At 39.4% G+C, this 15,000-nt stretch overlaps 3 protein-coding genes across 3 annotated transcripts in view; 2 read left to right on the plus strand and 1 right to left on the minus strand.

Annotated features, from left to right (window-relative positions):
- The window catches only part of LOC138051639 (uncharacterized), a 7,321-nt gene extending 1,541 nt beyond the window's left edge, over window positions 1-5,780 (minus strand). The window contains exons 1-2 of the mRNA XM_068897892.1: window positions 5,640-5,780; window positions 1-2,172 (exon numbers count right to left, since the gene is read on the minus strand). The exon at window positions 1-2,172 is cut by the window's left edge and continues 1,541 nt beyond it. Of these exons, the coding sequence (XP_068753993.1) occupies window positions 1,136-2,167 (1,032 nt within the window). The 5' untranslated portion in view covers window positions 2,168-2,172; window positions 5,640-5,780 and the 3' untranslated portion in view covers window positions 1-1,135. The remainder of the gene's footprint in view (window positions 2,173-5,639) is intronic.
- Window positions 5,781-8,890: 3,110 nt separating this feature from the next.
- On the plus strand, window positions 8,891-10,507 carry LOC138051638 (uncharacterized). Its single transcript, XM_068897891.1, has one exon. The coding sequence runs from the start codon at window positions 9,030-9,032 to the stop codon at window positions 10,086-10,088; it is 1,059 nt and encodes a 352-aa protein (XP_068753992.1). The 5' UTR covers window positions 8,891-9,029; the 3' UTR covers window positions 10,089-10,507.
- A 1,022-nt stretch (window positions 10,508-11,529) lies between these two features.
- LOC138051633 (mitofusin-2-like) overlaps window positions 11,530-15,000 on the plus strand; it is a 32,517-nt gene continuing 29,046 nt past the window's right edge. Inside the window, exons 1-3 of the mRNA XM_068897873.1 lie at window positions 11,530-11,867; window positions 12,802-13,044; window positions 13,696-13,778. Coding sequence (XP_068753974.1) covers window positions 11,646-11,867; window positions 12,802-13,044; window positions 13,696-13,778 — 548 coding nt within the window. The 5' untranslated portion in view covers window positions 11,530-11,645. The remainder of the gene's footprint in view (window positions 11,868-12,801; window positions 13,045-13,695; window positions 13,779-15,000) is intronic.

A 15,000-nucleotide genomic window follows, 5' to 3' on the forward strand; every position in this document is an offset into this window, starting at 1 on the left:
ATGATTTCGTGTTGAAATGTTTTTTTTTCTCTTTTTTGAAATAATCACCTGTGTATTTCAGGTTCAGTGATTATCGGTGAATATTCACCTCGACTTCGTCTCGGTGAATATTCACCGATAATCACTTCACCTTCGGCGAATAATTGTTAAGTAACCACCAGTATCGACACAAAAATTAATATACGTTTCATCAGTTTCAGTCCCAATAACCAAAGGTTGGAACAAATTGGTCTAAGAACAACAGAAAGGAAAATAATAGGGAATCTACAAAACAACGAGGACCAGGGGAATGAAAAGGCCACAAAACAATATTCATTAATTAAAAAGGAAAAAAGACTGTGGCAAGCGCATGTAGCACCTTGTTGTTTGGCTAAACAATAACGTGAAATGACTAAATTTAGGGTTTTGACAACAGCAAGAGCACACAACTTAGTAAGAGTGACTTGTACATTGTGTCTTTACTTCAATAGGCCTTAATCACAAGGCGGCCATTTTGAAGGTCCCAAGGGACTGAAAACTTCTGTTTTTGCACACCGAAACTCGTTCCCAAACATTTCAACAAGAGGCTCAGGGTACGAAATCTATTGTCTATGGCCAATATGGCCGCCGCATGAATAAGGCCCATACCACTCACACCAACCCAGTGATTGGATATTGGACAAAATGAACAAGATGGAACAGTCATGACATACTTTAAGGTTGTACAAAGTTATAACTGTGTAGTTGAACCCCATTATTTCAAACTCGGGTATTTCAAATTGATCCGCACTATTTTGAACTGGCAGGAAAGACTGTAGATATAGAATTCCTCTTGACAGTTCTAGTTTTGCAAATAAAGATGCACAGATGCACCCTTCAAGTGTCCCTTGATGTAAACATTTAACTACATACTATTAGTTAAAAACACAGAGATAAAGTTAGCATTACATTTAGCTTTACTCTTTAGGTTAACTTAATGAAGAGCACTGTGAGAGAGCCACAATGATGAAGGTGTTTACCACGATAAGGGGACACCGAGACCTTTACCCCAATCATTTTGCGTCTTGTAATGTGTATTGCTGGACATATCTTTGTCGCTGATCACAAATCACATGTACTTTAAAAGCTCTTAGCCTCGTGCCCTCCTGAAGAGAAATCAAGTATGTGATATGTTTTCCCTTGAGTTGTACAAATTCTTAGCAAGTTTATATCCTTGGAGCATACCTCCAGGGAACGCCACATGTTTAGATTTCATATGCATAATTGCAGCATTTAATTTTCCTGGCAAGGTGTCACTGCCTGCTTCCTTTTCCTTACAATAGTACATTTTCTCATGGGGCATATACCTTGGTGTGCGGTCCTCACGCCCATCATTTCCTTTGGAAATGATAACTTTCTTGTGAATGAACACTGCTGTGTAACAGTCGTCAATTTGGGAATGTGCACCGAAGAGGTCTTTCTCTTTAATGTAGTAGATCTCTGCAATGTCAGAACGATTCTTCAAGCACATTTCTGACCAATAACAACCAGGAAGGGCCACGTTTGAATACTTGTCTAATACATGACATTCGCCTTCTTCTACGTTGTGGCCAAGGTATAAAGAACCACCAGGTTTCAAAATACGCAGGAGGTCCCTAACAAGATTACATTGGATTTTTTTGTCGCCTAAATCTTTTAGCCCTCCATAGTTGATTGCATGTGAGAACGTAGTGCTATCTGGAAGAAAAGTCAGCCTACCATTTGGGTCAATGGTTCCAAATGTGGCTGGTGTGTCATTGAATAACCTCTTTGCATATTCTACCGCATACTGATCCCTATGGGCACCTCCAATTTTAATATCAGGATACGTTTTCCTTATCACTTTAAGCCATTCATTGCAGCCAGTATTACTGTCAAAAACTGATGTTCCCTTGATGTGAAGGTTAAGCTGCTTCGATAGTTCCGAAACCCAGCTTTCCTCAACTACTGTTTCATTTGCACGCTTTTTTCGACAGTTGATATCCTCCCAGTTATGTTTGAACACTGTTTTTTGAAACCAGTAATGGAAATGTTCCTTAGCATGATCCAAGATACCTTTCCCACCTGAAGATCGAAAGCTGAATTGTGCTAACAGGCACATGAACAGGATCAAAATTGTGGCAACAGCTATGAACACCAACCGGCCATAACGAATATTTGTGATCCTCATGATTCCTATCCAGAGTAACATAAAAACAGATCACATCTTGCTACCCGAGTTTGAGGCCAAAACCTTTTGGCTCTTAGTCCACGGTGTCACATAAAATACACAGGACTACATTGTATTTTGCATGTTGTGATTATTTTTGGAAACCTGACAGGAAATGAAAAAATACTTGAGCACTCAGCAGTGAGAATATTATCACTGTGAGTACTTATGTCACACCATTAATAAGAAACAGCGATTTAAGTGAAAGTATTTAATAGGAGTGGTGTAATAATGTTTGAAAGAAAAGACACTGGCGGCTCGCTATGAAAACAAATATAATTTGCTCATTAGCACTTTCATGGTAAGTACATGAGAACTCTATATCTAGTAATGCAGTACACTTAAAGTATGTGTGGAGAAAATGAGGTTTGGTTACCCCATAGGAAAATCACCGCTGACTTCTTTGTTTACATGTACATTTAATTTTACATCTTGTTAACATACATGTACAAATTTGTTCTTACAACACATCTTTCTTTGCAAAAAAAAAAAAAAAAAAAAACTTGTTCAACTAATCTACAATCTTGGACAAAATTGTTGAGAAAATTCTGCTTTTGGACTAACTACAATCACAAGTATCAAGTGAAGCTATGATCTTCGCAGTTATGAACACAATTTTTACAATTGCATAGAGAAGCCTGAAAAATTCAGGACTTCAGAATGAACTTTCAATATTCAGTAATGACTTCTTTTAAGACTGATTAAAATTTGATGATCTGCTGGTGATGATGCAAAATTTCTCACTTTTGTCCAGAAATGCACCCAATTACATGTAGATGCACACCCAGCATGAAGTGTCTGTAAGCCTTCGCTACCTATTTCCAATAGTAAGGTAAGGGTGGCTAGCATTATTTTTAGCTTAAGGTAAATGCAGTGGTTTATCCTTACTTGAGGAGCAGCATTTTAATTTGGACACTTTGGGACATTCATTGTCTGTATTCCGAGACGAGTGATGTCAAAATCCTTGTGCATAATAGTAATTAGGGGCTTTTCTGGACACACATGTACCATATCTGAAATTTGTAAACAAGGATTTTTCCCAAAACTTAAGGTTCCCATCGTAACCGGGTGGACAATTGGACATAGTTTGTTGTTATTCTGTTTTCGGGAAAATTTGAATGTAGGTCTAAGACCAAACATTTCCCCACTCTTGACTAAATTCTTTATATGGGGTAATCCAAGTTATTGCAAGTCCTGTGTATCACCCCAGATGAAGAGACATGTGTGGCTCAGTTGGCGAGTGCCTGGTCTTCTGAGCTGCATGTTGCCAGTTCGATCAGGACCTGTCTCATTCCATCAATGTCTGTTTCCACTTTCTTCTGATCCGTGTAGCTGTAGCTTTGAATACCCGTAACAGAGCATTGATGAAGGAAGGGGGGTAAAGTAAAAGGCAGACACCGATGGCCACAAGACAATTAGTTTATCAATAACTCTGGTTCAATGGCACATGTTACCCTCATAAAAATTATAAGGACCTATGCCTTTTACCTTTACTTAACAGAAGTGTTGAAGGAAGTGTTGACAGAGTAAAATCCATTTAGTCTCACATCCAGAAGTCAATGGGTTAACCCACTGACCCCTGAGAGTGAGTCTTGATAGATTGTACTCTGTCTAATGCCATTATTTTACTTGTCAATGGGAGAGGGGGGGGGGGGGGGTGTCCTAGGGCATTTTAGGTGTACATGGGTTGACTGATTAACCCCTTGACCCCTCAGATGTACTATGACACCCCTGGTCGACAAGTTAAAGTCTCACTCACAGGAAACAATGGCTTATTAAGCTAAATTCAAACTTCTCCAAATTAGAGTAGCATCAAATTACATGTCTGAAGGATTTTCCTATTGAACAGGAAGGCACACCGTGACATCAAGCAGCCTGGACCTACATGTAATACATTTCTCTTGAAATACACATTGTGGGCGAAAAACCAACAACTCAGTAAAGAGATTCAAGGGACTGGTGCGAGAAATGTAGCATGGTTGTAGCCTGGTGCAAACAACATGGCGGCCTGTGTGCGACAGAATGTGACTTGTGTTCCCGTGGCTGTTATGCAAGAAAAGAAGGTTTTGACATTTTCAACGAACTAATGGACAGATGGATTTCTATGTAGTATTTGCATTTGAGATCGGATACATTTTCTCTCCAAAAGGTAGTTTATAAAAATGAAAGCAGAAAACAATGCTTGACATGAACACAAGACCACGCTGTCCTTGCTTTCTGGTATCCATAAAAACATCCAAAACGTGTGTTTTTCAGATGAAAATTTTTTGGCAATAACAGCAACATTTTTATCTATTTGCCAGTTGGCACCAATATAAAAAAGTTAATTTCGAACCCTGAACCTCCTGGCTCCTATATGGAGTAGGAGTGAGACTTTGTCTACAAACACCAGACAATAATTTTATTTTACTCATTAATGTTCAGGAGTTCAGGAGTCAATTGGTTAACAATCTCTACATCCACACAAAAACTACATGTATGTCCCCTTTTCAACCCATTGACTCCTAGGGGTGAGGCTTTGTAGATTTTGCTATGTCTACTAAAGGCCAGATGATTTTCCTCCTCAACGGGGAACAGTTCTGGAGTCAATGGGTCAAAGGAAATATAATTTTTTTCCTGGAGGAGAAATTTTTCATTCCAGAGCCAAGAAATACTTCCCACACAGCAAAACTGACATGGATAAAGAAAATTATGTCAAGATCATGCTTAAGGACGGTGCCTACTAATTCAAAGGTATTTTTTCCCAGTTGATAAATATGCAGGAAAAGCAGATCTTAACAAGTGTTATTGAAATCCAAAAAGAAAATTGGGGGTAACCACACATTTTCAAAGATAATTAATCAACAACATTTGTAAAAAGCTTTAAAATATAAAGCAATGTATGGCATTCTTTTCCAAACTGAAGCTTAATTATCTCTGAAAAATGCATGGTTACCCCCAATTTTCTTTTTGGATACCAAGAGCACTTCCTAGGTTGTACTTTCTCCGCATAGTTCTGAACTGGGCAAAAATATCCCTGTATTAATAAGCATCACCCATAGGAAATCCGGTACAAGTATAGAAAGGTGCTAAAGTAATCGCACCGTTTTTTTTCCTTAAAGAACATATTTTACGAAAGTCAAACTTATGATCTCATTCATGCCATGAGTTTCTATTATGTAACTTTGTCCCAAATTATTGAGTTGACAGACTTTCAAAAGACGTTTAACATTTTCGAAATACTCTTCAAAGAAATAAGCAGCCCTACAATAATATATAAGTGAAAGGGGTAAACTTCTGCGGCTCGTTTATAGCCAGACCACAAGGCAAAGCTTTGGCGCTCAATATGAAAATTAATCTAATTATATGTGTGTTGTTGAAATGCAGTATGACGTTGTCACAAATATTGACCCCATGGGAAACCGATGACAGACAGTAAAATTAATCTACTCACGAATGACATATGTATCCTTGCCGTGAAATCATCCATGCACCAGTAATTTAGATTTGAACCAGTGGTATGGATTATCTTTTCAAAGCGAAAAGTCGGCCAGTGTTGAATGGAAATAACGAAAGCCCTGAGTAGCCTCGCCAGATTTTAGTGACTGTATCCCAGGTTCACTCGTTTTTATCTGGCTAAGCCCTCGCAACATTTCGACGCAACATGGTCCGCAACATGTTCGTGTGCCCCAGCGAGTCCTGGCGCGTAAGAAGTGGACCTAACGCGCATGCCTAAGCGGAACAATGTTGCGTGAACGTGACCAAACGAGTACAACATCATGCAACATCCAAAATGTTGTACGAAAAATTTGACCGTTTTCAAATTTGATCCAACATCATCCAACATGTTGCAACATATCGCAACAGGGTGGCCAAACGTATGCAACATGTTGTGCCCAACAATGTTGCAAGATGTTGCGTTGAAATGTTGCGACATGTGTTGAATGGACTGGCCAAACGCACGCAACATATCGGAACAGCGTGGCCAAACGTACGCAACATGTTGTGCCCAACAATGTTGCAAGATGTTGCGTTGAAATGTTGCGAGCGTTTGGCCAGGCCTTTAAGCGTGAAACCTCAACCACAGCGAAAAATATTCAAATTGTCAAAATCCTTCGAGGCTCGCTTACAACGAATTTTGACACGGCTGGTCAACCGCTCACTTATTTGCTCTCACCGTATCGAGGCTCAAGAGAACGGTTGACCAGCCGTGTCCAAATTCGTTGTAAGCGAGCCTCGAAGGATTTTGAAATTTTGAATATTTTTCGCTGTTTCTCAGCAATGGATACTCGCTGGACCTTGAAACTTGGTCAAGGAGAAGTAAATTTATCCGTGTGGCCATCACCAGAGTTTGAGTCCGACTGATGCCGGAGAAGTGTGATTTTATCAGCGAGATGTGAGGTAAGCTAGAAATTACTTTCCAGCCTTTCCTTTATTTAGGTACGAATGACAACTCGGGAATTTGAGAAGTCGCTTAAATCGCATTCAATCAGGCAAATAACCACACAAAAAGCGAGAAATTCACCACGACAATAAAGTACGGCTTTTTTATTGAGAACTTTTGCGGGTAAATATCTTTTTCAGTTTGTTATCGAGATTCCCATACAAATCTTTATAATTGTTTACCTTCCGACTCTGGGCCGCCTGGGCCTCAACAGACTCAACAAGCAGGTCAGTTTTCTCTTGGGACTTACAATGGTCCCTAGAGAAAATAAAAAGCAGTTATGAAATCAAGTGAAGCTATGATCCTCGCAACTATGGAACCAATTTTAGCAGTTTCGTAGAGAAGCCTGAAAAAAACTCAGAACTTCAACGGGGATTTGAACCCCTGAACTTGCTATACAGGTGCGGTGCTCTAACCAACTGAGTTATGAAGCCACTGACGTTGGGAGCTAGTCATTCAGGCTGGTTCTAATGTTCCCATGACGAATGAATCAATATATTGAACTCCGGATATGAAATCAAGTAAAGCTATGAATGTATGATCCTCGCCGGTTATGAACGCAATTTTAGCAATTGTGTTGAGAAGGCTGAAAATTTCAGGACTTCAACGGGACTTGCACTCGTGACCTCGCGATACTGGTGCGACGTTTTAACCAACTGAGCTATCACTGAGCCACTGGTGTTGGTGTGGGTCCAAGTGTTCCCCAGTGATGAATGAACATATGAACGGAATGATCTATGAAATGGGTCAATTGCTAAAATGGCGTTTACAACTGCCAGGATCATAGCTTCACTTGAGATTCTGGCCAAATTTATGGTTGACGAGGAAATGAGTGAGCATGCAATCGGTTATCTTTCATTCCGACAATCTCTTCCTCCCAAACTGTTCGGTTATACAAAGTCAGTTAATTAAGGGACATTTCCTCCATAGTGTTCAACGTGAAGGAGATGGAACGTTCGCAAAATCATTCAGTTCTGCGAAATCTGGCGCAAAGCCTTCTGTTTTCTTTTGAAGTAATGCTTTTGTCGAAACCCCGCCGCTGCATTCAGCGGACATGGCTCGTTGACCCTCAAGGATAAATTGTGATCTTCCCTCATTGGTCGACTCTTTGGATGTCAATTACCTGCCATGAGACCACCTACTGGCCTTCTATTGAAAAAGAATGCGATGAGGCCCAATTCTTCACGGTGGGATCCCCAAGAAGGTTTTAGGAAGACATAGGAACATAAAGCATTCTTGGGGATGATAACGCCGACGGAAGCCCCATATCACAGAATAATATCAGGAGAAAGGAATCTTAACCGGTTCTAGGAAATTAAAAAAAGAAGACAAAAGGAAAGGAAATGAACTTTATTTGAGTGTCTAGTCGTTCTAGGGCTGGAGCACTAATTGTGGACTCTGTAAACGGAAATTAACAATTAATTAACTGAAATCAAGTCAAATGTTGGTTTTTGAGGAGAGGAGAAACCGGAGTACCCGGAGAAAATCTCTCGGTGCAGAGTAGAGACCAACTAACAAACTCAACCCACATATATATGACGGCGAGTCTGGGAATCGAACCCAGGCCACATTGGTGGGAGGCGAGTGCCTCACCACTGCGCCTAAGGGACTTCAGGGACTATTTCTTAGGGGCTGCTCCTATTAATTGGTGAAGTGATTCCTCCTACCCTTAGAAACATGAACACTGCACTAAGAGAAAACATCAGGGGCTACAAAGAGGAATCGAGCGTCCACAGACCTTCGAGCAGGCAGTAGACAAGCTTCAGTGATCATGGCTTTGTTGCACTCTGCTGGGTACTAATAACATCATGAAGTTGCAAATGTTAGGAACCCGACTTTGTTTGCAAAAATAAAAGGATCCTTTTTGAAGTTTACAATTCCCTGCATGGCTCATCTCTTAACAGTCACTGTCCTTGTTCTCTGTTTACTGATATCCAACTTCAAACAGACAAAATACGTTTTTGCAGAATATAGCTGTTGTCAGTCACGCGAAGTAGATAGAGGCATCACACATAAATATATCTTAGTCACAAAGGCATAGTCAACGGTTTTCCTCACCATTGATTGAGAAGCATATGGTTTTTGTTTCGTGGATAAGCTTGCTTGATCATATCAACTGATTAAGAGTGTGGTCGAGGTTGTCCGTCTCGATACACTCCAGTAAAGCTTAACAAAGATCATGCAGTATTTTTTTTTTAATTTTATGCGAACTGAATCAATATATTACAGGTTTGACCGCAAAAGCGGTTTGTAATGAATACATGCTATGGAATGCAGTTTACTACGTGATGTCACGATTTCGTCAGATAAGGGAAGGCAAAATGAGATATTTCGTCATGTGTATGAAGAGAATGTTCTGTTCATAAGATTTGGTCATTACAGAGCTTAATTTATTCAGTTATGGCGAAAGCAACAAGAGATATTCAACACAATGAAGAACACTATGTTGCTAAGATGAATTTTAGAAGCGAGAAAATTCTTCAGAGCCAAATCGATCGCTTGAACAAGGAGAAGCTCTTGCAAGTCAAAAGTTTGAACGCCCAAATGCGATATTACGAAAGAAAGCTTCAAAAGATCAATGATAGAGCTTTGGAAGTTGAAAGATTGTCACAGAACTCTGTGGATCCAGGCCAAAGACCACCAACTCGCGAGCATTTCAGCAAGCTCTCAACCGACGCTGTTCGTCAAAGACATATGACCACAGGGGTTGGTTATTCGTATATAGATCAGCTACTGGGCACGTCCAAACCACTGGTTAGTAGACCTATAAGATGGGGAATCAACCCCTCTGCATCAAGTCTTCAAAGAGAATCTTTGAAATCAATTTCCTTGGATACAGACGGCGCTTCATCCAAAACATTTGTGACAGAGATTAAAGGTCATCCTATTTATTTACGACCGAGAGAAGCAGTTTACATCAAAAGGCAAAAATCAAATGGTCTTATTTTACCGCCCATTGCTTTGAATGTCAATCGCGGCGGAGCCATGCGACATAAATTAACAGCGAACGCAATGCCACAAGACTCAAGCCTATTGAGAGAGACTGAAAATGGGCAAGAAAATGCCATAAATCAAGATGCGAATTCTCAACTTTCTCCTATTCCGGATGGCGAAATTGAAGAGACGATACAAATTCCTGATGGGACAAAAACAGATAAAAATGCTATTGAATGGAAGGAAAAGAGAAACAATGTTACAGAAGACCTGGTTGCCTCGGAAGCCTTCAATAAAGAGCTGATGAAGCCTGCAGTTTCAATTGAAAACAGCGAACCCTTGCTTGATGAGAAATTACAGACAACTGAAAGTGGTCTGTTACTAAGAGCAGAGGGAAGCGAAAAATTCACTCGCAGCAGCGAAACGTTGAACACTGAAGGAGAACTGGGAAATGAACATTCTGGAAGCGTAAACAAGGCCGACCCGTTGCGTTATCAGCTTCATTCTCGAAGATTTTCGTTGTAAATTTGCGAAGAGGAGCTGGAGAATATTAATTTCTATTGCAATCGTATCGTGTTGTTGAACCGCACGCGCGCGATCGACTGCATCATTGAATGAATTTCATAAGATTAGAATTTTGACAGATACATTTGACTTGAACTTTTGTGGCAAAATTTGAGGTTGCAAACTAAATCGGTTTGTTTGAAACTATTTCCCAAAATCTATCCAAATCTCAGCGGTCTCAACTTGTAGTGTCTTAGACTGGAATGCCTTCACGTCAGAAAGCGTGTGACAAGGAAGGGCTGATCAAACAGTAAAGGGATCATCTGTGGTACTTACACCGTTGTTTTTAGATTCCTTACTAATAACACCCTGATCAAGAAAGGCAGTGCCTTTCGAAATATTGGTAAATAAAACAGATATTTCTTCACTTTTCATCTGAATTACAATGGTATTAGTAGTGATAGGTATATATAGTACCCCATCAGTCTGCATCTACTTTATGTCAGATACCAACGGCTTTACAAGCGAAACTGAGTTTCTCAAATTCATTAAAAAAAGCACCAATCTTAAATCTTGCTCAGTGTTGATTAGTAGGAGACGACAAGATCCGCACTTTGTTTTTCCTTTCCCAAGACTGCATGGTCGCGCGTGCGTTGTAGCCAGCAGCTTTTTGGGTAGAGGGGTGCACTAGGGCTGCTTTTAGCCATAGTTAACTATCTATTACTCCGGCAAATTGTGCCTGAAAACCATCAATTGACATTTTTCGTGACCGTTTTCACCTTGGGAACGAAACGGCCCTCGGTATAGAAAGTGTCTAATTTGGCAATTTTTTTGGACATATATTCGTTAGAAAAACTATGGCAGTCTGTGTGGTATCAGGTCGTTTCGCTAACGAGTCTTTTCGCTAACGTCCAGAGAGTTCCAATAGACCCTTCTCCAAAATGGCGGCCGAAAATTCTAATAGGTTAAAATTAAAAATTAATACCAGAAATAGAAAGAGCACCTTTACTTTAGTAACCCTGTATAGTTTTGGCGTATCAGGTGTAATATCAGCTGAGAAAATGTAAGTTGAAAAATGAAAAATCTAAAGAAGTTTGTATGTGTTGGGATATGGCGTACATCCCCAGTCCGTAAATTTGTAAAATTTCAACTTAATTTTCTCAGCTGATATAACACCTAATGCGCTGGAACTTTTACAGAGTTACTAAAGAAAAGGTGCTCTTTCTATTTCTGGTAACAGTTTTTCATTCAGTTCAATTTTAACTCATTAAAATCCGTTGCCGCCATTTTGGAGAAGGGTCTATTTTTGAGGAGAGCGGGCAGCAACGTTTTGGGTCATGCTTTTTTCTATATTTTATTAGTTTTTTTCAACAGAAGATGACGATTACCCTCTCTTGTTTAGAACTCCGAAGCATTTGCGCCTTGTATACCAACTGGTCAGTGAGCTCAAGCTGAAAATTATGCCTCAACCTGTAAATCGAAAATAATATCACAGTGTTCCCTGTATTTTACCGATAATGGTTGTATTTTCTCGCGATCACTACTTGACGCTTTCACTTTGAGCGTTTCTATTTCATCATGAGGAATTCTTCTCAGTTCAAGCGAGCGCTGTCCATGAAAGACGGCGAAATGAATGGGGTAAATGGTGTCTCTCCTCTACGAAACTTCGTGAAAGCCAAACAGAAGATTAACTCCACTTTCGGTCACATCGGCAAGTTTCTCGAAGACTGCAACACTTTTTTATTGGAATGTGAAATAGCTGGTGATAGTAATGAAGATATCAAGAAGTTTTCTAACGAGGTAAGCACGAGATAGGCAAAGGTACAGGTCTTGTTGGAATCGAATCCTGCAACATATTTTCATGATCAAGCGCTAGCTTTACGTATACATAATTATTGGTTTATAGCATCATGTTATTAAGGGTGAAGCTTATATCGAAACCTCTTGGCAAATTTAAATTGTTTTCGCCTGAAGTATTTCACTCACACGTCCAGAGATGAACTTGGGCAAGGCAAGGCAAGTACATTGTAGCACACCATCCATTGAGGCTCATACAGCCTGAGCGAGTCCCAGTTTCTGTGACATGAAGTGACTCGGAGTATTGTCGCTCCCTCCCCATCCCCCCGAAAAAAAATCCACTCATTTATTAAGACCTACAGCGATCTTTTGAAGTAATGATCAATGCCCAAAAAACATTTTCATGTGGCTGGAAAATACCAGACGATCAGTCAGAAAATCCTATTCTATTGTTACCATCTTGTGAAAACTGGAAATCTCCGGACACCCCCCAATCATCTAGGACAGTTGTGGATGAACTGGTAAAATCAATAGTGTTTCTATTTTCCCAAAGCATTTTCAGAGAAAGCATTCTGATTCCAATAGCTTGGGTTTTGCTGAGGGGTAGTAGTACATTGTAATAGTTTTTTTATTATCTGAGGTGAATTTTTCTAGATCTAGTTTAATAATAAGGTTATTTGGATATAACAAAAACAGAACTTGCTATTGTTTTTTCATACATGTACCTTTGCAATGATTGGTGAAATCAAGCCACATGTGGAACCACCCTTGCATGCAAAAAGGGATTGGAAATCAACTTCAGTATCCTTGGCCAATGATAATTAGCACATGACCAACAGCATAGTGAATTATCGGCTTGAGGACAGATCCAGATCATGTAGTGATTGCAGTGTATGATGTTATTATTTCTCGCCTTTTTTAAACTCCACTTCCTCAGGTATCTGGCTTTTTAGCCCAAGTTTCTAGTATATCAGAGGTGTTAGCACGGGATCAAATGAAAGTTGCATTCTTTGGCCGCACCAGCAATGGAAAGAGTACGACTGTTAATGCAATGTTACAAGACAAGATCCTTCCAATGGGTATTGGCCACACAACTAACTGTTTTTTGAGTGTTCATGGCTCTGATTTACCAGACCCGTATATTTTAACGGCAGACAGCAATGATAAAAGGAATGTTAAGGTTAGCATATTAATTATGATTGTGATATGAAATCTCACTTTTTATTGGTTGTTGATTAGTTGAAGGCCCACATTTGTCCAAAAGTCATCGCAGTCGTTTGTCTTTGTTTTCAAATGATGTCTTGTCCAAATGCGTGTTCTGATTGGCTGAATGCACTCAGGGCAATCATGCTGGAAACAACATGTCAGCTATTTGGGTAATTTCTTGTTACGGGAAATTCAGTCATGGTGTGCAATGACTTTGGGGCGAATGTGGGTCTGTGTGTACCGGTATCTTGCATTTATGAATGTGGCAAGGTTGTTTTCTGAATCCTGACTTTTTGATGTCAGTATACACTTTACAATAACTACATTGTATTAATGCATCTTTCATAAACATGCAGATCCTTAATTATCAGAGAATTGTTTTGTGTTTTACTGCTGGTAATGATCTTTGCAGTGACAGTAATGTTGTGCATACACAAGGTTGCTGCCTAACGGTCACCTGGTTGCCTGGGGGTGCCTTATTAATTTTGCTAGTGTGGGCGACCAATTTTCTGAACGTAAATTTGATCCCAGCTGAAGATAATGGGTACATGTGCCTAGAAATAAAGAGGGGCCATTGTTATCCAAAACTAAGAATTTGATGGGTTGATTGGTTTGTCTTTTTTAGTCTTTATCTCAGTTGGCTCATGCATTGTGTGACGAAAAACTTGATCACAGTAGTCTTGTGCAAGTGTTTTGGCCAAAGACAAGGTTTGTAAACTATATACTTATTCTTTTTTCTTGGCGCACAGACCTCGCGCATGACCTCAGGCCAAATATTTTTCCGTCCATAAGTAGATACATATTATTAACCCTTTTAATCTTGGAAGTGAGACTTAATACTGTAATAAATTTTACTCTGTATGGATCAAAAAATAATTGGGGAGCTTATTATAAGGACATGATGTTTTTGAGCCGCGGACAGTATATACATGGATACAGATTGTCTACAATATGAGCAACAGCATTTATACAGTAGAATTTTTATGCTTGAAATGTAATAACTTTACAAACTCAAGGCATTAAAGCAGAGAGTTTGAAATTCAGATGCAATAATGGTGTGAACATTGTAAACCACACGTTCAACATTGGCTTGCATAATAATCATAGTGTTCACGTTTAGTATTTTTACACACTCAGTTGGAATACTTGTACATTAAAGTTATGGAACAGGTTCGCGGGTGCGTTGCAGAAAATCTTCCTCACGGGTGCATAATCTTACAAAAGTGCCTAAACCTATACATGATTTTAAAGCTTACAGAACCATTGAAGAATGATGTGGAAATGTTTTGAACTGATGAAATTGAATATATAATGTACTGTGATCAGTAAATGCAAAGTGAAACGATTTTTATAAATGCGGCAAACTCGCATCAGATTTTGGCCTTACAAAGTAAACATTAATGTTCAGGCAATCGTTAGATCAGCTTTCAAAAAAAAACTTATTATAATTCAAATTTCAGCAACATACATTTCTTGGATTGACTTAGCGTTAGGAATTATATCTTTAAAATGAAAAACAAATAAAGCCTGACACACTTTTGAGGGCAAACATCTGCTAAGTGTTATACAGACATTGTTTACTTTGTACATGTAAGACCAAAGTCTGACGCAAGTTTGCCGCATTTATAAAGATCGCCTCATTTTGCATTTACTGATCTCCGTACATTTTATATTCAATTTCACTAGTTAAAAGCATTTCCACGTCATTCTTGGTTGTGTAAGCTGTAAAATGATGTATAGGTTTTAGGCACTTTTGTAAAATTATGCGCCCGTGAGGATGGTTTTCCGCAACACACCCACGAACCTGTTCCGTAACGGTCCTTAAAACATACAGGTACATTGTAACAATGTAAGAGGTTACATGTATTGAAATTGGGAGAAAATTAAAACTCTGGGGGACACTACTCTCATGGCATGTGGAAAGTTCACT

The sequence above is a fragment of the Montipora capricornis genome, chromosome 6, assembly GCF_036669925.1.
Source record: "Montipora capricornis isolate CH-2021 chromosome 6, ASM3666992v2, whole genome shotgun sequence".
NCBI lineage: Eukaryota > Metazoa > Cnidaria > Anthozoa > Scleractinia > Acroporidae > Montipora > Montipora capricornis.